At 41.1% G+C, this 23,489-nt stretch overlaps 1 protein-coding gene across 1 annotated transcript in view; it reads left to right on the top strand.

Moving 5' to 3' along the window:
- The window catches only part of ndst3 (N-deacetylase/N-sulfotransferase (heparan glucosaminyl) 3), a 47,792-nt gene that overhangs the window by 1,150 nt on the left and 23,153 nt on the right, over positions 1 to 23,489 (top strand). Inside the window, exons 2-5 of the mRNA XM_085355941.1 lie at positions 10,278 to 10,365; positions 12,684 to 12,838; positions 14,158 to 14,343; positions 21,317 to 21,445. Coding sequence (XP_085212067.1) covers positions 10,278 to 10,365; positions 12,684 to 12,838; positions 14,158 to 14,343; positions 21,317 to 21,445 — 558 coding nt within the window. The remainder of the gene's footprint in view (positions 1 to 10,277; positions 10,366 to 12,683; positions 12,839 to 14,157; positions 14,344 to 21,316; positions 21,446 to 23,489) is intronic.

Genomic DNA, 23,489 nt, shown 5'->3' with positions numbered 1-23,489 from the left:
TAATTGATGGCAGTGCAGCGGTGGAGATAAGGAGGTTTATCCGATTGCACTGTAAGTCACCTCAGCAGAAGATTGTTCCAGGAGAGTATTTTAGAGTTTTTTGTTTTTTTTAGCTCGGGCATGAGTGCTCTGAGGAGATATTTGGAGGAGCTTTTGTATGTGTGTAAGGCCCCTGTGTGTTTGTTGTATCAAGTGCATATTTGTTGGGGTACAACGAGAGGGTATTCTCAAATGGAGATTTAGCCAAAAGGGGCCATTTAAAGGAACAAAGATGTGGTGTGAAAGGGGGAAACAGGAGGGGTAAGAGAGAGAGGGGGAGAGAGAGAAAGAGAGGTAGTGAATGAGCCAGTCAAAAGATGAATGGCATTTATTCCTATTTCCCACGTTCCTCCTCTTAGGAAAACTAAAGGAGAGTCAGCCATGCAGCCTGCCTCTCAGGACAGCTATTGTTTCAAAACACACGCTTGCATGAACAAACACACACATACACACACGCACACACACACACACACACACACACACACATATATATATATATGCAGATAAAGAGCCGTGAACCTAAGTGATGTATGCGTGGCAAAGTAAAATATTTCCAAAGACTTAAAATGTTGAGTGAATGTAATATTTATGAGAGAAAAAGTATTTCATGTTTGCTGGAGGGTGGATAAATCTCCCCAGCAGGAGGAATTTTGTTTGAAATCATTGGTCACATTCTCCCAGTGCGTTCTCGCTCCGAGAGGTTCAAGCAAAATAAATTGTGTTTTGGGGGGTTTTCATGTATAGCAGTGTGTCGGTCCGTGCGACTGTCGGAGGTGTTTGTGTGTGCGTGTCGGGGGAGGACTCTAAGGAAGGTGAGATTTTTGCTGTTATGTGGTTACGTGCATGAGCTAAGAAGAGAAGAGTTTGCTCATCCCCCTGCAGTCACAGGATATATATACGTGATATAGAAATGTGTGTGTGTGTGGTTGGTTGCTTCCTGAATTACTGCTTTAGATTAGAATGTCACTTTCACCTGTCCTGTCAGGCACTGACAAAAAAATGAGGCACCTGTCCGTGGCGGAAATTTGGGCCGGAGATGAGAGGAATGGAGAGGGCTGAAAAAGCAGGAATGCAGTGTGTGGCGAAGTGGAGAGGAATTCCACCCTTGAATATAAAAAAGATGCTTCTATCCAAAAAGGATAAAAGAGTGCATATTCACACACGGTCACACACATGTACCTCCACGCAGCGACGCGGGCACACTCTCGCACACATTGCTGAGCGCATTTGCGCGTTCACAAAATGAACACACAAATGCTCCCTAGTTGGAGTTTTCATTTTAAGTCTGCCTGACTCTTCAGCTTTGTAGCATAAATATACATGAGGATGAACCAGTGCCATAACAGAAGGGCAGGGAGATGCGCACAGAGTAAGCGATGGAGAGGAGGAGATGGATAGATAGAGAGAGATAGGATCAGGAAAAAAAAGGGAGGGATGCCATTTGAAACACATTACCTCCATATTTCGACTCGTCTCTCTATACTTCAGGATAGTTGGCAATTGCAGACAGGAAAGCTCAAGGAAAAGATCAAAAAGGAAAATAGTTTGAGGGCGGGAGGGGGGAGGTAGAGAAAGTTAGAGCGCTGCGCCCAAGGGAAGAGCTAGAAGCTAACTTTGCATTTTCAGAGAAACAAAATGCTGAAGGGAAATGAGAAATCAGAAGGGAGGAAGTAAGGGAGCAGGAATATGATGATTTGTAGCAGCTGTCCCCTCAGAGATGGACAGCCTCGGGTGAAGTTGTCAGATTACAGTATGAGTAAGGCAACTTACCACATGCACCAGCAGCCACAACATTAAAACCACTGACAAATAAGCGAATAACTTTAATCACGTCGTCACAATGCCGTGTTTTTGCTGGGAAACCTTGGGTGTTGACATTCAGCAGCAGCGGCCTACCCCAGCGGGGGTAAAGTGCACACTGCAAAAAGTGGTCCAGTTAAAAAATGACAAAAAAGAAAAAACACAAAGGTGTTGAGCCAGCCAGCAAAAATCGACAGAGCATCTGCAGAATGAGCCAGAACAATCCCGACTGACAGAGGCAAACCTGCTCTTATGTGTTGAAGCCGTTTTTTTGGAGGCAATATTAGGTGATGTTAGGGCTTTAACATTCATAATGATGTGATCCACCCATTCATTTCCCCTGTTTTCTGCTACGTCTGTCACGGTGCAGAGACAGAGTAGTAAAAGCTGTTGCTTAGATTTCAGATGGGCTCTTAAAAACAAGCCCGTCCCTTCGAGCAGGATGTCACTGAAAAGCTGTTGAAAGGGATGACTCATATTAGATGACCCTGTGCGTAATATACATCTGGCTTTGTGTGAAGGTGACAGCTGAAAAAGATGAAAACTAGCAGAATTCGGCAAAATCATTTTAATCACAAAAGCGAGCTGTCTGCCAAGGTCTGATGGAGATAGCTTTATGGAGTAAAATATGTAAATTGTTGTTGATTCAATTTGGGTCAGAAGTGACCGACTGATGACTGTGATGATATTAAAGGGCGTTTTTATCTCCCGTAATCAAGCGGCTCGAAGGTCTGTCCAAGCATTTTTTTTTTTCATATTTCATAATGGTTTCATTCAACCATGTGACATCTGACAGATGATATGAAAAAATAAATGAAAGATACCACAATAACTACTTTTGAAGGACAAATACAATCCTCCCCGGTGCTTTGAAGGCAGCTTATGTTCAACATCGCAGCAAAGTATGTAACACGGAATGTTATCGATCAATTAGTGGAACAAGATGTTTGCAGGAGCAGTGCTCGAAATCCCTTTTTACCTCTGCAGAGCCAGCATTCAGTCTCATGTTCTCTCCGAGAGGAGACTGGAGTGAGACAGAGAGAGAGAGACCAATTAAAATGCCACCCTCCTTCTCTCTGCACTCGTCATTAGTCTCACCCCACGAGTTCATCTGGTGACAAACAATACCTACACCCCCCTCCCTTTCTGTCTGCACACAGACTTACACACACAGCTGTATTTCCTCTATTAAAATGATTCACAGGGAGGCACCCCACGGATGACATTTCTCAAAATGAGGAATGATGCCAGTCAAAAGCTCCCATCAATGATACTTGTGCCAGTGGTTGTGTTTTTTAATTCATGCGTGTAGGTTTTCTCCTCTCCTCCGCCTCAGAGTGGTCCTGAGGGAGGTGTCAGATCCTCATCTTCAGATCTCTCTTTATCACCTCCACCTTTCCACCCTTCCACCTCCTCCTCCTCCACACACCTTCCTCCTCGCCTGAGTCATTGATCACTATCTCTGGCCTATCTGTATTCCTCTCTAAGCCTCTCTCTCGACTCCCTTCTCGTTCTCTTCCTCTCCAAGGTGTTTTCTGTAGTGGCATCATCAAGTTTAGAAGAAACACTAGTGTAAACATGCATCTTGCTTGTGGATTCAGATGCCATGACATGCACACTCTTTCAGAACACGGGGCTGCAGTCATCTGAAAAAGATTGTTTTGGATTGTTGTGATTTGCACGGTTGCCTCATGCCAACACAGAACTTTTCTGTGTTGTATAAACTCTCCCCTCATATTCTTATGCGTATATATTCAATTGTCCAGCGCTAGAAATGTCATCATGTCTTAGGAAACTGCCCACAGTTTGCCATGTTTTATGTACCCCCAGTCCACATCTTGCACTTGTAAGAAACAAATAGTTGAGTAAATAAGATTAAATTGTGTTTACGGAAACAGAACCAGGCAATTCTTTTTTGCCATTTTCATGATTTTTTTTTCAATTTAGCGAGTCAAATAGTTGCCACTTTCATGTGGCCTAATAAACCGTAAAGTACCATCTTGTCTGTAAGATTGAATAGAAGGCCCGGTTTTTGCAGCGTTCCCTGACACAGGGCCGAAAACAATGTGCAGCACGCCAGTTTCAAATAAATAAATGAGCTAAAGTCTTTTATTTTAAAATATCCTTATAATCGCTTTGATTTAACCTTAAATTGAAAACAAAAATGGCATTACACAAAATGAGCAATATACAGATTTCAGTGAAGGTTTTTGGCTTAGTTGTCTCTAATTTATTGTGCAATCCAATTTCTAGTTAATCTTTAGACCCAATTAAGTATGATGCACATTTGCAACTTAAGTCAATCAAACTAAGCTCTTTCCATATCCGTTTGCCAGTTTGCCAAATGCTGTTACGTAACTAATGAATTAAAAAAGACATAAACAGTGGATGAAAAATTAAACAACAACAAAAAAATCCGTGCAGAGCCAAGGAGATTCGAGAAAGAGGATTGATTAGGGTCTTTTGTTACAACAGGCACACAAAGCTCTTTGTTTTTGTCTGTGCTACAATCATTTAAAGCACGTACCCTTTAGGTAAATGACAACATTGCAGGTGGGAAAGAAGAAAAAGAAATTATATAGAGGATGCCAGAGGAGAGCGGGATAACGCTTCCAGCATGATGCATCCTGACATCTGCTCTCACTCATCCCCCCGATCAGGGCGAGAGAAATGATCACAGCCAACCCTGCAGAGAACTTTTGCAGATATGCTATTAGGGAAATGAATTTGCAAGATTAAATTGTCTTTATTTAATTATTTTTTAAGACAGTCACCAGTGTTGTAAAGAGTACTGCAAAGAAAGCATTTACCTATTAAAAAAAACATATATGCATATATATCTTTATAACTCATTTGGTTTAATTAACAGTTGTTGTCAGTGCTCTAGTTTTACTCCAATTAAACTCTAAGAATGTGGCTGCGGGCCATTATTTTCTCCCACAAAATGAGGCAGGTTTTGCAATCACTGAAACTCAAACTCCTTGAGGGGCTGCCAAGTAGAATTTAGCGTGAGTATGGCGATGCCAAAGCAATCACAAGTACCTTGGAAACGTAAATGCAAGTGAATAGATTATTTAGTAAAAATGCTTCAATATAATAGGCTACACTGACTTGAATCTGACAAGTGAGCGTGGAAGTGGAATAGGGACGGGAAGAGTGAGCGAAGGGAAGGCTGGCATTAACTAGTGCGGTTTTCTTTCTGCTCATCAAATAGAGATGCCTGACCCAGTTAAATCTGCTGGTCTAGTGTTAACATTACACGCACATACAGTGTAGGCACAAAGCACTCATGTAGATGAATCAAGAACTTTGACCCGCTTCGTTTTCGCAGAGGAATTAAAACTCGATAAGTGTTCCTCTCTTGTTTGTTGTTTCTCTCGCCTTCGAATTTACTTGTGTGTTAAAAAAAATTCGACTTAAAATAAGTTATTTTATAATTGCTCTTATTATTTTAGATATCCCAGTGAGCCTTAGAGCTGTGGAAAGGAAAAGGAACGGGAGAAAAAGAAGCAGTGCAAATGCAAGAATGACAGAATGGGGATATGGTGAAGAGGTGGTTGCTGTAAAGGGTTTTTGAAAGGCAGTGAGTGCCAGCTGTCCAGATGCCTGTCTACCATCTGTTTGAACTCCAACATCTAGCTGGCAACTCTTCCTCCACACACACATGAAAGTACACGCGCCGACGCACACTACCGCTCGCACATACACAGAAACAACTGGCATCGCTTCTGACACTAGCAGTGTTAGGAAGCAGTGGGATTGGGCACAGAAATTAGTGCTATTGCTCGACCGCTAATCCCAGTGTGTGCGTTTACCTTCATCGCTCGGATTGGAAGGATCTCTCGCGCCCTGCATAGTCCTGCCTCCCAACTCTCACTTTGCCTACCAGAGAGAATCACTTTTGGCCAATTTCAAAACTATTCTCAGGATCCAGCAGACACTCGGGCTCTGTTTTTTTCAGCTCCGCTAAGAAAACCAGCACAAGGAGACGTCTCTGTCCCTCTGAGAGGCAGAATTAAAGGAAGGAAGTGAACTCCCTTTATTATTATTATTTTATTTATTGCTCACCATGTACCCACGCTTCTCCCTGCTCATACCTGCACATACTTTAGTGGTTCATAAACTCTGAGAAGCTGGGTCTAATTTGAAAGCAGTAAACAGCAATCGTTCACCGAGCGCACTGAGTTCTTTTTTTTTGGTTGGTTTTTTTCTGATTAGTGTCTGCTGTGTTTTGTTTTGCTTTGCTATCACCGAGGCATTAACAAAACACTCTGTCTTCTTTGTTTCTTTTCAGCTTTCTTTATTAATTTCCCACCAAAATCTAGCTTTTGAATGGATTTGGAAAGCCACTCGAGAACTGACGCACGGTTGAGAACCCTGTCTCAGTTATTTGTTGCTGGTAAAGGTTTTTTTGTAATTGCCGAGAGTTTTGAAAAGAAAAAAAGAAAAAAACATCACCCTGTCAGTTGCTTCTCTGATGTTTACAATGTGAGAGTTGGCTCCTGAATAGCAGCTTCTTTGATGCAACAATTTGTCAACATCACATTGTCCCTTTCACAGCGCTTCATGTCAGAATAATCCTTTTCAGGAGGACTCAAATTAGAATCCCCAAAAAATGGAACATCAAAAAAAGAGTTTAAAAACACATTCTGTTCACAATTATGCTGCGACACAGTAAAAGTATGTGTCGAGTCAGAAATGGGAGGAAAATATTTAGTGAGACACAGGTTTACCCTTATGCGGGTCTAATCTTTCAGAAGACCTGCATGTAAAGGGTTTCAAAAGCAAAGGAGAAGAGCGATGAGCACTGGTGTTAGTGATTATCCAGCTCTAAAGTTTATCCTTCCACAGATAGGTTCCTTTTTACTTCCCTCTAGATAAGAGAAAACCGTGAGATCCTGAAGTATCTGCACACAAAACTGTCTTTGAGGTCTCTACAGAAGTAAAACACAAGACGAGGACTGGAAGACAGTCAGGTCATCACGCTTCAGTCTCTATCTTACCAGACATGACCCCTTCAGGCCTCCAGAGCAGAGGGATAAAGTCCCAAAAATCCATACGATGAAACAGAGATGCCATGATGCTGACTTTCATAGCCAAACATGCTAAAAGCAGCAAACATTTTCTTTGTGACTCTTCTGTTTCCTCTGTGGATGTTTGGTAACAGAATACAAATGAGACGTTCAAACTAATATACCGCACACTTGGACACACACCTACGCCGAGTCTCACAGTTATCTACACACGCGTTAATAATACATTTTGACCAAGTGCATCAGGCAGTGTAGATTGAGTTACCATGCAAAGCACTCAGCTACAAACTTAATTTAATTCTTAAGTCTTTCTATCCACACGTTGGCTCGCGTGTGCATGTGTGCGTAAGATATAGAGGGTGTCATAGCAGAGTAGACAGGGGATCAGATTAGGGAGTTGTGCACATCTGTCAGCATGCAGCCATCTTCAGCACCATTAGATTAGAGTTAATGAAGACACTCCACGCATGTGTCTGTGTATTTGTTGGTTTGAGAGACACACTCGGGAGGAAATAAGAGAGGGGAAAACGGAGCGCGGGAGTGGGGAAGACTGCCTGGAACCAATTCCTTGCTCTCAGTTCAGCTGTGCTCAGCAGAGGTGGGACCAAGTCATTGTTTTGCAAGTCTCAAGTAAGTCTCAAGTCTTTATCCTCAAGTCTCAAGTCAAGTCTCAAGTAATGTCAGGCAAGTCAGAGTCGAGTCTCAAGTCACTGGTGTAAAAGTCCGAGTCAAGTCACAAGTCTGAAACTTTGAATTTCAAGTCCTTTCGAGTCTTTAAAAAAAACAAACGAAAAAATAATGTTGCAGTTATGCTAAATGTAAATATTAGACCATGTAATTTTTAAATCTGTGTTTTTCTCAACACATGACAAAATAGTGAACTTAGAAAATATACACAAATTGTGAAATTGCACCTCTTTAAAATGCAGCTCAATTAAACCTAGCTCCAAGAATAATTTTCACCGACAGTTCTGAGATAAGCTGCATGTTATTCTTGGATGCGGTTGTAGGACCAGCTTTAAAATCGCATGACAAAAATATCATACACATTAAAAAAAACTGTATCACCAACATAGCCTGGACAACATTTGCTAGTTAGATGAAGTCAGCTATCTCATCTTAGCATATTTATATGCATATTTATAATCATACGGTTCTTGGAGTGAGTGCATACACTCATGAAGTTTAGTAACTTCAGGTCACTGCAACAAGCCCAGGTACAGTTTACCGCCGGATGGGTACAGGACCTTGAAACGCACCGTGTAGAACGAAAGACCATCGTACATATCATAAGTTTACCAGTCTCACAAATTGTCGTCATAAATACACAGTCCTTAACCGTTTATTAATAGGACCTTTGAGCTCAATGGTAATTAATTAGTAGTGGAAATAATTTCTGGTACCCATCACAGAAATGTAGCAGTGACAATAATATTGTATGCTGTAATCGTACTGGGCAATTAGTGATACAAAAAACCTGTTTTATCCTGTGAATAAAAGTATATGTTTTTGTCAATGTACCATAATAACAGAAGCGAAACGCAATATTGTGTCAGGACAATTCACTATTTATGCACAATAAATAAAGGAGCATAGCGCGACAATTTCTGTTCAGCGCCAGACTTGCTTGTAACCTATATCACCAATTATGTTATGAAAATGACGTATTAACTACTAAAAAACACTGACCTTCGTGTAAATGCTTGGAGCAGACTAACCTGTGAGCTGGAGTGTTCTGGGACGTTATATTTGATCTTTGAATGGCTGCAATCCAGGCCATCCGTCGCGTCTTTGTTACTTCGGAAACATGAACAATTTCTCTTCAACGACGTAATCCGATAACAACCGATCTCTTTACCCGTCGGCTTCCCGTGGCTGTCATGCGACCGGCTATTGCAGTTAATAATACAACAGCTTCTTGACATTTTTGTGTTTCTTTTTATCGCTGTATAACTGATTTTAATTGAAAGCCTGCGTGCGCTAGTACCGCTTGCCACGAGTCCCCAGAATCCTTTGCGGTTCTACCCGTGAATGACGTCACATTTTCAATCTCTATATAATATGCATGTTAAATTTTATATTTGGGGTAAAATATCAAGTCTTTTCAAGTAAACCGGTTCAAGTTCAATTCAAGTCCCAAGTCATTGGTGTAAAAGTCCAAGTCAAGTCACAAGTCTTAGAACATTTTTTCAAGTCAAGTCTAAAGTCATAAAATTAATGACTCGAGACTGACTCGAGTCCAAGTCATGTGACTCGAGTCCACACCTCTGGTGCTCAGGTCTCGTAAATCACGGAGGGTTCCTGGGGATCGATTAAAAGCGGCATGACAAAGATTGGTAGTGGAGACGTGGAGCTTATAGCCCAACGGAAAGACCCAGCAGACTGAGATATAAAGAGAATTACAAGAGTTTTAAGTATAAACAAAATATTTGCGGGTGCAAATGGCGAGGAAGTGCAACGATAGCAAGAAGAGTGTGAGAGCGCGGGGGAGGGAGCAGGGGTAGAGGGCTATAGAAAGGGAGAGTGAGCGCTCTTTCCTCCATGGTGCTTTATCCTTCCTTTCAAATTAGAGCAGCCCTGTCTCCTGAGAATGTGACATTTTCACGGAGCAAGCGAGGGAGAGATGGAGTTTGAGAGAAGGGTGGGAGGGGTGGAAGACAAATGGGGAAGGGGGGCAGAGAGGCAGCTGCAGGTTCTCACAAGTGGGAAGATGGAAAAATAGAAGGAGAAAGGGAGACAGAGAGAGGCAGCAGGGATATTCAGGGTTTCACTTGTTAATGTTAGGGATGGATGGAAACAGTGATCAGAAGGGAGGAGATTGTGTGTGTGTGTGTGTGTGTGTGTGTGTGTGTGTGTGTGTGTGTGTGTGTGTGTGTGTATTGGGGTGGGGGTATTAGTCCACCCTCCAGAGGCTACTAATGCACTGACCTTCATTAACTTGCATTACTGTCGGTGTGTGTGTGTGTGTGTGTGCAGAGTGTGCGACTCTCTTTAGTTAACACTCATTACAGAGTCTTTGTTTAAAGGCCAGTAAACTAATGAAGTCATTAAATAAGTGAGGAAAATCCTGATTCGAGCACTGAAACTAGAGATTGCAGAAACTTTAAGTACGGGAACGGAAGACTTGTACATGTAGAAAACAAAAGAGGAGACTCTAATAATGAGACACAGTGCAAGAGCACATTGGTGACTGCTTCCATTGAGCAGCCATAGTTTAAGTACTGACATGAGCATACGGCCATCCTGGCAGCTGTCGAAGGAACAAGTGCTCACTTAAATATACATCACAGAAACACAAGATCTAAAACCAATTTGTATGTGTAGACTCGCTGGGGAGAAATAAACATATTGCTTTTATTTTGCATCTGTCTATCTGTCTGTCTGACTGTCTGTCTGTGTTTACAGGCTCTCCTTGATACTCAGAAGCAGCTTCGTTCTCAGATCTCCAACTTTACCTTTAATCTGGGCTTCTCTGGGAAGTTCTACCACACAGGTGGGTTTTCTCATGTTTTTCTATCTAACCTTTGCAAAATAATTTAAATATGATGAATACAAAAAATGATGTGTACATACTTAAGAGAATCAAATAAAATAGAATAGCATAGCCTTTATTGTCGTTGTACATGTACAATGAAATTGTGGGTGCTCCACACCAACTATTCCTCTCCCCACCCAACCGGTCGCGGCAGATGGCCGCTCCTCCCTGAGCCTGTTTCCACTGGAGGTTTTCTCCTGTTGAAAGGCAGTTTTTCCATACATGAATCAACATGACACAAATACATCTTTATAGTTTAATTAATATTCCACTAAGGTGACTCTAAGAAAGGGAAACTTATTGCAGAGAAGTATAAACTACACTGTTTTGGTACAGTTAGCAGCTGCAATGAACCAATGAATACAAACCCTTTCATCACCATTTTAGGACTTGGACACCAAATAGTTTGGTATTTTTATGATAAGCCTTAGTGACTTTATAAAGAATACTGCAAAAATGTAGGCATAATGTGGAGTAACAAGTGTTCAGTCACAAAGAAGAAATGTGAAGGATTTATTTGAAACTTCAAATGAATGCAAAATGATGCATGTGTAACTATATGCATCAGAACACAGAAAACAGTCTCAGAACATACCACCAAGTACTGTGTAGTCCACTAAAATCACACTACTTACATTTAGCAAACACTTTATTAGGTACGCCTGTTGAACTACTCGCTAATGCAAATATCTAATCAACCAATCATATGTCAGTAACTCAAAGCATTTAGCCATGTAGACATGGTCAAGACAGCCTGCTGAAGTTCAAACTGAGCATCACAATATGGAAGAAAGACAACTGAATGTGGATCTCAGTGCTCCAGGACACCTTTGGGATGTAGTGGAAGGGGAAATTTGAATAAGCAGCTGACAGCATCACGCAGTTGCTGTCGTGTCAGCACGAAGAAAAATCTCTGAGGAATATTTCCAGCGCTTTCCTGAATCTATGACACAAACTATTCTTAAGGCAATAGAGGGTCCAACCCAGTACTAGCAAGGTGTAACTAATAAAGTGACCAGTGGGTGTATTTGTATAGTATATCCTTGTGTCTAATTAGCAGTGACATGGCATGTAGCTGTGGCTATTGAGAACATGTGTTTATTTTTACGAGCACTGACAGTGTGTTGCTGGCCTTGCTCTTTCAAAAATATTTGAAATAAGTTTGAAGTGATTTGATTGAGAACACTAATGCAATACTGGACAGTATTCAGGAAAGTGAGAGATGAAGGGTACTGACACACAAAAGTACACACGGTTTTAACAAGCTGTGGCATTCAAATGAGAACTGCTTCGACACACTAACAAATACTTTTAGCGTTGAAATACGAATATCAGTGAAGCTCGTGTAAAATTACAGCAGTGTGCATAAAAATAATGAGAAAGCCTGATGTCGGTGGGGAAATGCGTTACTGATTTGGGAACTGCGTTAAGAACAGTGAGAATGACGTTTCTGGTGTGAGAGTTGCACCAAAGCGATTTAGAAAAACTGTAATTTTCGAAATTATGGCCATAGTTAGAGACCAACAATCAGAATATGCATTTGGGAATAGCTACCGTATAATTTTCAAGTAGCTGGCATATGACGAATGCACCTCAGTTTCTTAGTTCGATCCACGTATGACAGGTCACACCTGTTTGCAAAGCATCAGGATGGTGACAGGCTTTAGGATGGGACTAACCAACAGAACAGGGTAGCTACATCCATCCTTTACATACAGGAATAACGTGACCCACATGGTTCTAATTATAATTATAGTGTGCATATGTTATCACATCATCACTAAAACCAATATATGTTATTTAATAGCTTTAGATTTAAAGTTGCACAGTAACACATTTAACACATTTATGAGGTTATGACATACTGCATTGGATCCTCCGCTGCCTTCTGGCTCCAAGGACAGTGCTTATTGATTTTCTACTTAAATTGTCTAAATCTGCAGTAAGAGAATGAAGGTGTGGGATTCACTGGAAAAGAAAAATCGAGGTGAGGCCGAACATGATTATAATTAGAAGAAATCTGATGCAGACTAGAACACATCTCCATCGCATCTGTTATTGCTATGGCATCATCTCCATGGTATCGGACTACCATATTTAGTAACACAACCTTAAGACAATTGGGTTGCATAGTGATTCTTATCTAACCCTGCACCAGCAGGAAGCTATGGATAGCACTCATTTGGACGTAATCTGAATCTGCCTGTTGTTGTAAGGTGCTTAATGCTTTATTTCTCCTTTTGCCCTGTTCTGTTTGTGCGTTTTTGTGAGCGTAGGCACAGCAGAGGAGGACGAGGGAGACGATCTGCTACTGAAGTATGTAGATGAGTTCTGGTGGTTCCCCCACATGTGGAGCCACATGCAGCCTCACCTCTTCCACAATGAGTCCTCACTGCTGGAGCAGATGGTCCTCAACAAAGAGTTTGCTCTGGTGAGATGGATGGGCAAGCACGCACACATATTTCTTTCACCGTCTCTGTCAGTGTGGTTTTCGTCTTGTGGGTCCTTGATCATACGAATTTCCCAAGACTGCACTTTTTTCAAGGGCATCTATGTTGACGTGTGGGGCTGAAAATGAAGCCATTGCAAAACTGCAGTTCCTTGCGTGGCCACATGAGGCTGGATTCAAAAGCGAGTCAGTGCCGAAAGATTATTCCCGTGATAAATTGCTCAACTTTAGAGCACATGTAAACATTTTTACAGCCACTTTCAGTCCCTATAGATAATTTCCCTTTTTATGCCAACTTTGCGGGGAATTACATTTTTATAAGTCACCAGTTTGAATTGTTTTCATGCTTAAAATCATGCAATAATATAGGTGTGTCTGGATTTAATAAATTGGAGTCATTAAAAAGTGTATTGGACGTTTTGGTGCCTTTTTCATATTGCGATTTGACATCAAACACGATAACATATGCCATGTAAACTGTGCTATTTTATGTTTGATGATATATTTACAAATGTTTGGGGAGATTACACTTCCTGCTAAACAAATTAGTTGCATATGGGCATGTTTTAACAGACTGAGACTTGGTTGGGGCGCAGCAGCGAAGGAACAATTTTGCTTCCGACAGACAAATAAAATGTAATATCCCTGCTGGGAATGATGCACTTATTTTAAAAGACACCTGAGTCCTATTTAATGTCTCCTGGTTAATCTGAAGCCCTCAAGGTTGAGTGCTTTTTGTTGCTCTGCACTGCTTTATTTTGTCTGCTTTGTTAGTACCTGTGTGTATGTGTTTGTGTTTGTGTGAGCGAGCAAAAAATGATTTGTATGACCGTGCTGGAATTCATTGTGTCACACGCGAGACAACGAGGAGGGGTTGGTTCATGCTGTTGAAGGTGAGCGTGAACATAAAGTCTGATCACTAGCCTCTGCTGTACACACACACACACACACATGCACACTTCACTCCTTCATCCCCTTTGGCCGCCGATGCTTAGCTTTGACAGTGTGTGTAGGTGTGTGTCAGAGCAAAGGACAACACCATCAGTCTTCGGGATGCACCCGGCAACCATCCACCCTCACACACACGCACAAATGCCCGTACAAACTATATATTTTTTTTAATTTCCAACCCGAAGGCCAGCATCATAACAAACACGGTACAAGGCACGTGCTTCATCTGCAAGGTCAGGCTGTTTATGTGCTACAAAGTCCTTTGTTTGGGAGCTGCAAGCATGCCATTATTTCTTTGTTTATGTGTATAAACCTCATTTTTCGTGTCTTTGCACGTCTCCTCTCTCCAGAACCACAACATCCCGGTGGATATGGGCTACGCTGTGGCCCCTCACCACTCGGGTGTCTACCCGGTCCACCTGCAGCTGTATGAGGCTTGGAAACGTGTGTGGAACATTCGGGTCACCAGCACTGAAGAGTACCCCCACCTCAAACCTGCCCGCTACCGTAAGGGCTTCATCCACAACAGCATAATGGTGAGGAGATGACGCAGGCGATCAGCTTCACATTCAGCACATACATGCAAATGCATCCCTCCTTGCTCATGTGGATAAATACACATTGATTAATTGACATATTGCTGCAAATGCATGAAAACCAATTAGGCTCTTCCCATCTACCTGTTAGATATTTATAGCTGAACATGCCTCGTTTTGTGTGCAGCTAAATGCCAACCCCCCCGCTCCAAAAAACAGGCTGTCAAATATCTCATTTCAAAACATGTTTTTTTTTCCTGAAAACATATTGCTGATTATTTCATTATTTTATATTTTCCCTGCTGTTTCTTTCTCCTTTTTTTTTTTTTTTTTGCTATTTTCATCTTCTCTCAGGCTAGAAGTAGTAGTCATTAAGCTTGTTGTTGCGCAGCTCTGTGTTGTGGCGGGTTCCTCTTTGATAGAAGTCAGAGCTGGTGCTGTGTGCAGACATGTTTTTAATAAAACACTTTGGCCTGGCAGACCATGCATAGATGTGCATTTTCTAGTGCTGTGTGACGCTGCCGATTTTGGTATCGATCCGATACTAAGTAAACACAGGGCCAGGATGGCCAATAACGATACTTTTAACTTATAAAGGCAAGTTATCTAGAGGAGATCAGTGTGTCATAACTTTTGCGATGAATCATCATCAATTTGGAAATTCTGAACATATTTTAATGACCACTAAATTACTGTGATTTTTAATTTCAACAAAAGTACAACAAAACAAATCAAACACATCTTTCAGTTTTTCGTGTATTTTTTAAACTGTAAATGTAAATGTGCCCGTCTCTAAAGGAATTTGGTTCGTGTAATAGTCTATAAATAAAACAGATGTGACAGTCAACACAAAAAGGTTCAGATATTTTTCATAGAGCACATTAGAGGTATAGTTTTCATCTTTCAAAAAGTAATTAATTTAACACAATTCAGTTAGAGTTACAACAAAGTATCGATCATATCGTGCTAGCATAGATCCAATACCAGTATTGGTGTCGGTACTATCAATATTTCGATTGATCTGCCCACCTCTAGCATATTCTGACAAAAGCTGGTGAGTCAGGTTGGCCAGATAAAATGATGACTCTTCTCTGAAGATGTTATTCTGTGGGACTGACTCTAGCACTCAAGGCACATTAACAAGTGTCCTTCCCTGCAGATGAAAAAAAATAAAGAAATAAATATTAGATCTGACTGGAATTAAAACAACAGATTCTAAATTTGTGGAGCAGCTGAACTTAAAAAAAGCTTAAATCTGTTTGAATGTTTTGCTTTGTGGCTCTGTTCTTTTATCCTGCTTTGAAAAAACCCGCACGACTCCCGTCTGTGTTTAAATAAGTCTTTGCTGAATAGTAAATTGCGTGATGATTGTTTCTTGCGGCCCCCTAAACAAAAAAATCAATGATGCTGTGCATGGTGTGTAACCTCTGTGTACGCAGAGGTGTATGTGATATGAATTCTTTGACCTTGTCTCACCGCATGCTCAGCTTCACGTTAATTTAACATTTAATGGCTTCCCAGTGCAGTCGACGGGCTGGGCTTTTCTTTAGGTTTATTTTCTATATGTGCAGGATGTACCGCAGACTAAAAAGGTTTGGTAATGAGAGCATTTTTAGCACTTTTATGCTCCAATAAATAATTCATCAGTCGCCATTTGAGACGACAATAGAATAAAACTTTTGTCACCCATTTCACCTAAGCAAATTGCCTTCATCCCTCCCCCTGCCTCCCCCTCTTTTCTTCATTCACTTGTCAGTCAGGCTCTTTGTCAGTGTGCATAACAGTTCCCCTATTGACAAAAGAACCAATCACATCTGACACCAAAATTACCGGTCCGTGTTGTTCTGTCATATAAGGGTCTCGAACAAACAATTTGAACAGACAGCTATGTCAATTTCTAATCAGTCCCTGAAGTCTTTTATTTTCTCATGACAGCATCATAAAAGACATCGACGTAATCCTACTTCCTCTCATTACAATGGCACGCTCACTTTTTGACAGGCTATAATAAGTTATTGTGCGTGATCAATAGTAAGGATTTATGAAAACTTATGAATCAATGAATTCAATAAAGAGAAAAGCAAAACATGAGGGGGGAAAAAGCGGATACATACCTGTTAAACAATTTTACGAAACAACACATCGCAAAGAAAGATGGAAAAGAAGAAAAGCCACAAATAAAATTGTTTGTGTTTTATGTCAGAAGAACTTGAAAAGCTGCTGACAGAAAAACTGAAACAATTTCAGATGCTCAGAAACAAAACAAAGAGATTTCCTGTCACAGTCTGGCTGGGGCAGACCGTATGTGTTGCAGAGGAGGACTCAAACGCAGACCAAAACGTAGTGTGGATAAACAAAACAAGCCGTTTATTGAGGCTAGCAATGAGGGTAAAAATAATCGGGCATCGGTGAAAACTAAACAATAACCTAAACTGGGTGAACTAATAACAAAACATGAAAAAGCTTAACCATAGTGAACTGACATGGATGAGCAGACGACCTGACAACAAATGACTGAAAGCACACGGACTAAATACACACAGGAGGATGATGAGGGAAGTGGGAACACATGGGGAAACAGCTGGCACACATGAACATAATGACGTCACAGTGGGAGAGTAAAACTGAACACGATGAACACAGAAACACCAGACCTCTTCACAATAAAACAGGAAACATAATGAGACATAGACATGACAACCCGAACTTGACAACGTAAGACACAGACATGAAACGCATGAAGAGCAGGGGAGATTTAACATAGTTGGAAACACGAGGGGGAAATAATAAGAACTAGAAACACCTAGGCATGATAACAAATGAACTTAGGAAACCTGAAGGGCTTACATAAACTAAAACTCAAAACGCTGGGTCAACAGACCCAGGATCATGACATTTCCGTGCTTACAGCTGACAGGAGTGATATCGCTGTCCAAGCGTTGCCTTTGAAACACTTGTTCCTTTTGTCTTTCAAACCTAAGTGAAGGCTGTAATGACACACTTTTGAATAGTGAAACAAACTTGTTTTGTGTTTTCTCAGTTGGAAATATTCATCCACATTGACAGTGGGCAAGGACATATGCAAATTAGATATATTCAGCTGAGCTCAGGCAGGAAATGAAGGGACTGATTTCCTGATCGTGTTGCTTCCACAAAATCAGACCGCGGACCGATGGACTCGCCCGTCACTGCTAAGTACAGACTCTGCATTTACATGTTGGAGGAAATGGTATTTAAAAAAAAAACATGTGGTGACATTGCCTCCGGCATCCTACACTAAACGCAGGTCTGTGAATCAGAATAATCTGCCACTGGTGATCTACGAGGTAACCCAAACATGCTGTGACTAAATCACTCCTATAGAAGCCTTCAAAACAATGCACATTAATCGTATAATATATTAAAAAAAGCTCAATTTAACCTCATTAACACTGTGTTTAAAGGAAGTAGTATTATTGGATGTCTTAAAATGTTCATTTTGATGAACTTGCCCAGCTTTTGGTTTTTGGAAAAACACAGTTTAAAAAATTAATCTCGCCTCGAGGTGAATTTATTAGCTGTTCTGAAGCTTTTTTTCATAATGTAAAGTACTTGCATTTACATAGCGCTTTTCTAGCCCTACACCCCACTCAAAGCACTGCAGACTACAAGTCTTTTATCCACAGAAGACTATTCTGTGCATTTAAAGCACTTCCATGGCCATACCTCACGTCCATCCAATCAGCCAGTTTGCCTAACATGCATGTCTTTGGGAGTGTGGGAGGATGCTGGAGTACCCGGAGGTAACCTACTGTACTGGAGGAACATCAAAGCTCCTCACAGAAAGGCTCCAGCCTGGGCTCAAACCGCTGCCCCGACACGCCACCCATGCACCCGTGTCACACGAGCTTCATCAAGATCTTTATTAAGATCAAGTGATGTGACTGAAAGCTACACGACAGCTACTTAGGCGACATTACTGTGGTGACATCAAACTGTGTTTAAAGTGTAACCAGTGTGTTGAAAAGGCCCATCTCTCGCTCCAAGACATTGCACGCTACACTGACTAAATAGCAAAGGGAGGCCAGAAAAAACAAAACAAAATCAGAGCATAGCTCACGGAGGCAGAACAGTTTTTCTGAGAGGCAGCTTGTGTGGTGGTTCATGTGTATATAAATGTGCACCTCCACGCGAGTTAAAAATGAAGTTTCGAATGAGCTCACCATAAATTAGCTGATGAACTTTAAGATTCTGATGCTTCATCTCGCTTCCCGACCTATTGTCTTGCTATTCTGGGACATCACTCACATCCTTCCCGTTGTCTTTACCTTTCACATTTTTCACTTCCAATTTTTCCCGCAATTTCTGTCGATTAATCTCTTTCTCCTCTGCCGCTCGCTCCATCTTTGTTTGTTCCGAGGAGGACAGGAAGTTGTCTTAAGGCTGTAAAATCGGCGTGCGCGTGTGTCTCTGTCAGCAGATTGAGAGCCACCCACTGGACCCACAGTATCAGAACAAATCACACTGAGATATGGGGCTGTGCTGCGTGTGTGTCTGCGTGTTTGTGTGTATGCATGCGCGTGCAGATGTGCAAACATGCATACTTGTGTGTGTGTGTGTGCATTTCTTTTTAAAATGTACTATATCAGTTTGAGCTATAGCTCTGTGGATAATTGGTTTGGTGAAATAGTGCTGAGTGTCTGTGGCTCTGGTGGCCTTCTCTCTCACTCTCTCCGGTTCCATCTCTCTTTCTCTCTCTCCCTCTTTCTCTTTTTGACTCTACAGTGTTTTATAGATAAACCAATATCTGTGCTTCCAGCCTTTTACTCTCTATTTCACACAGAGAAGTGCTTCACAAGAAGTTAATGCACTTATTTTGAAAGACCCTTTCTCTTGTCTTGTCTTGTCTTGTCTTGTCTTGTCTTCTCTTCATTTAATCATTTAATGGACTAATTAAAAGACATTTAGTTTATCAACCATTAAAACCCTCGATCTGGCAACCTCTCATTTTCCCCCATTGTTCCATATCTCCGCAGGAAAATCATTTAAATTAACAGAAATAATGTTTGTTTGCATGAACAGTCTAACTTCTAGTACTTCTTTTGGGGGTGAAAAAAACAGTCTTTACTCAGTTCAGTTTTCTGACGTTTTGGACCAGTTTTTGTATGTAGGTTCCTAGCTACACAGTTTGTACAGGGTGTGGGGTGTTTTTATTATGTATTTTTATGGCCAAAGGTGCACAGTGCACCTGCTTGAGGTGGGGTTAAAAGTAATCTGTTATCATCTCCTCCTGCTTCAGTAAACAGCAAGTTACCAAAATACCAAACAGGTGCAGGTGAGGTGAAAAAAACTGAACAGTGCCTGAGGAAGATTTAACTAATCACCAATGCCTTGTGCTGCACACCTGCATGAAAACAAGGTCTCTGTTGCTTTGGTGAAGACATCTCGGCTGGATAGCACTTTAGGACACACAGCTCAAGCGCACTTGATGCAGGGGGTGGTGTTTCTTTTGACACCATTAATTGGGCTCTGATAAACCTTTTTCACAGTCGGCATGTTGACTTGTCATTACGAGGAAAGTAAAGGTAGAGCTAAGAACCTAATAATAATAATAATAATAATAATAATAATAATAATAATAATAATGGCTCTATTATGGCTACGTTCCAGTTAGCCAGCACGGACAATACCAAAGGGCCTGGAAGTGGAACACCTGAATTGAATAAAACCATTAGTAATTACGCCTTTCCTTTTAATCCTACGCCAAGTCAAAGCGCTAGTTGTGAATAAGGTCTGTTGAACTGCGCAAGACTGTGACTTGAGCCATCTGCAGATGTACGCAGTTAACAATGCCATATGCTGTGTGACACATCAGAATGACCTGCTCAGATGTCTGCATTTTCTGTTTGGATAACGCCACACAGACACACAGCTGCACATTTAATCTTATCATCATTTAATCTTTACATCCGTCATCCGAGTCATTGCTGTTATTTTTTACGCCATCTTTGTACCTGGTTTGTTTGTATGTTGCATTTGAAACGGATGAGTGATCTGTAGTTTAAAAAAGAAGCTCACATAGGACCAGCTGTTGTAGCTTTTCGATTTCAAATCATTGCATCACGTTGGTTTCATATGCCTCTTAAATGGGAATTCCCTCACTTTAACAAGGTGTGATCACAGGAATATTGAGATCACACCATATTACAAAAATATATATATAAAGTGCTTTACGGTTTGATATTGGATAAACTGCTTAAAGAGATGTCATATGAAGATTACAAGTCTGAAAATGAAAACCAGGTCACCAGATGTCTGTAGCTTGCTCCTCATCTGTGCTTGAAGCCAGAGGCTCAAGGCTACATTAGCCTCTACAAAAAATCAGAACTATTTTGCTGTCACTTTTTTCTGATGCTCTGTGAAAACTGTAAGCCCAAATTCACCCATTAGTCATTATTATAGTGGTCAGAGTGAATTCAACATTTTGTAGTTTTTTTTAACATCAATATAGCCTAAATGCTGCACTAAAGGTATCCAAAACTTCATTGAGAAAAGGTTCACATAACATCTCCACCCAAGATTTGCATGCAAACCTGGAAGTTTTCTATACATTGATTTGGGCGAGTACCCTCCGAAAATATGTATTTAGCACAAAAATGCATTTATTTTTTTTTGACCAGCATTGTTGTGCCATGTTTTCATGGTGCAGTGTTAGTTATATAATTAACAGAATGACCCAAGTAGTGTCAGAGTTTCTTTATTTTGCCAGTAAACTGACTTACACATACATCCAGTTCTCAACATAAAAACCACTGAAAAAGGAGCTGGGAATACTGAACGAGTGAGCCCAGGAGTCTAACAAGGCTAGAGATGTCCCAATGTCATTATTATTGCCATGAATTAGTGCTGGATAATGATATTTGTCTTATTTATTCGCACTTTTGACTTAAAATGAAAATATATCATATGTCTGTGTCTGTGTTTTTGTGTGTAGGTGCTGCCTCGCCAAACGTGTGGCTTGTTTACTCACACCATCTACTATAAGGAATACCCCGGAGGACCAAAAGAACTGGACAAAAGCATCCGTGGGGGAGAGCTGTTTCTCACCGTGCTGCTCAACCCAGTGAGTCAGAGAAAACACGCCCACAATCAAACACACAACTTCTCATGCAAATGGATATAGGGAGGGAAAGACAGCACTTTAGTTAGGTTTTTTTTTTCACCTTATAGAACCAACAGGGCTTCCTGCTCTCGCTCTAAAGGTAGCTTCCTCTCTGTCTGGTTCATTCTGTTTTATTTTTGCTGTGTGTGTCTGTCTGTCTCTGTTCCTGTCAGGGGCTGCTTCTCACTGTGGAGCTGTGTTCATCTCCCCACTTTAAATTAGGTCTCACCACAGGGGGGTTGCTGTCTCACACACACACACACACACACGGGCGTGCATGCACGCACACTCCGCGCACGCATCCTCCCCCTCTCACTTACCCCTGCTGTGTATGTCAGCTCAACTCGATTTTGCTTTGAATTAAGGAACAAAATTAGGTTTTGGTGGCAGTTAAGATACTCATCCATGTGCACATCCTCACGAGTGCACGCACTCACACAAGAGAAATTCACAGGAATTGTCCCCAAACAATCTCTTTCTCTCTCCGCCTCTGTCTCAAGCCACACGAGCGTGCACGTGCACAGACGCACACAGCGACGCTCATAGACCAGCAGTAGGCTCTACTGAAGTGTCAGGTAGGGGAGCGCTGAACTAGAGGAGCTGTCAGAACTCACCGAACATCAGAGAGTCAAGTGCGGCTCCGTACAACAACCCAATCTGCCTCTTTTTTTTCTGTCTCTGCACCGCTTTGTCTCCGTCTGTCTTTCTTTTTTCTTGCTCAGGTTTTCTTTCTTCTTTTCTTTTCTTTCCTTCTTTTTGTCTCATTTTCTCTGTTTTTCCTCAGTACTTCCCGTTTTCTTCTTTTAAGCACAAAGTCTGAAGTGTTTAAAAAGGAAATAATGCACGACGTTTCCATTGCAATAATTGCTGCTCTGCTCTCAAATGACACTTAATAGGAATCAGTATGTATTGAGTTCTACATAATTTTTATAATTGCTTTGAATCAGGTAAGTCTCCAGCAAACATGAAGTGTTTTACATTTCCCCTTGCAGCAACAATAGCTTTCTAATAATAGACAAAACTAGGTGGTTGGCACGGAACAAATACTAGAGGGAGCACAATTTTTTCTGTCTAACCAGCATCGTGATTAGGGGCGCTGCTTGTTATGTATTGTTACGATGAGTGAGACAGATTGTATTAATATACTGAGTTAGCAGGAAAAGTGTAGCAGCAGAAAGGGTCACCTGTGGCTCTAAAAGTATGGCCACTTTGAACATGTCACATCAGTCATGTTAATTACATGCTATTTAGCAAGAGCCTGTCTAATTCATGCCATGGCTTAAATTGGAGCCCAATTGATTCAGGACTTTTGGGTTTGATGCTGAGAAATCTTTTCTGTTCTGTGAAGACATCACTCCTCACCTGCATCCACACCTCAATTTGGCTCTATTGTTTCTGTCATGCCCAGTTGTGATGCTACTCTTCTACGTGGTGCAGACATACTGCTGTAAATACTGCAGACTATAGAGTTGGGACTGCTGTACTGGACAAACTATGTGTTGACATCCCCCCGAGCATCTTTTATTGCATTGCTTTCTGTCAAAAGAAAAGGATAGCGGTAAATGCTGGATAATGCAAACAGTGGCACGAGTATGTCTGTGATAAGCCAACATCAGCTGAGTGATATATGGGCTGGCTCCAGCTTATAAATTCGACTTTTCCCTGATATCTGTGAAATTGAACTGCTTAGGAATCTATGATGATGCCAAGAAAGTACCTGGTGCTTGTTTTTATTAGTTTCAGTGTTAGTTTTACTCTTTTTAATTATTATTGAATGGAGGGCATATGTCAGAGGCAAGATTTAGAACAATCAGTGCAGGTATTACAATAGAATAGAATAGAATTCAACTTTATTGTCACTGCACATGTCACAGGTACAGGGCAACGAAATGCAGTTTGCACCCATCCAGAAGTGCTTTAGCCATGATATAGATATATTACAAATATATATAACAATAATATAGATATGTAAGTATATTACAGAAATGGCTCTATTATGGTATGT

This window comes from Diplotaxodon limnothrissa, linkage group LG6, assembly GCF_057381915.1.
Source record: "Diplotaxodon limnothrissa isolate DT_005_m linkage group LG6, D_limnothrissa_male_GT1.1, whole genome shotgun sequence".
Taxonomy (NCBI): domain Eukaryota; kingdom Metazoa; phylum Chordata; class Actinopteri; order Cichliformes; family Cichlidae; genus Diplotaxodon; species Diplotaxodon limnothrissa.
The sequence above is the reverse complement of the archived record's forward strand: the minus strand, read 5'-3'. Positions and strand labels throughout refer to the sequence as shown.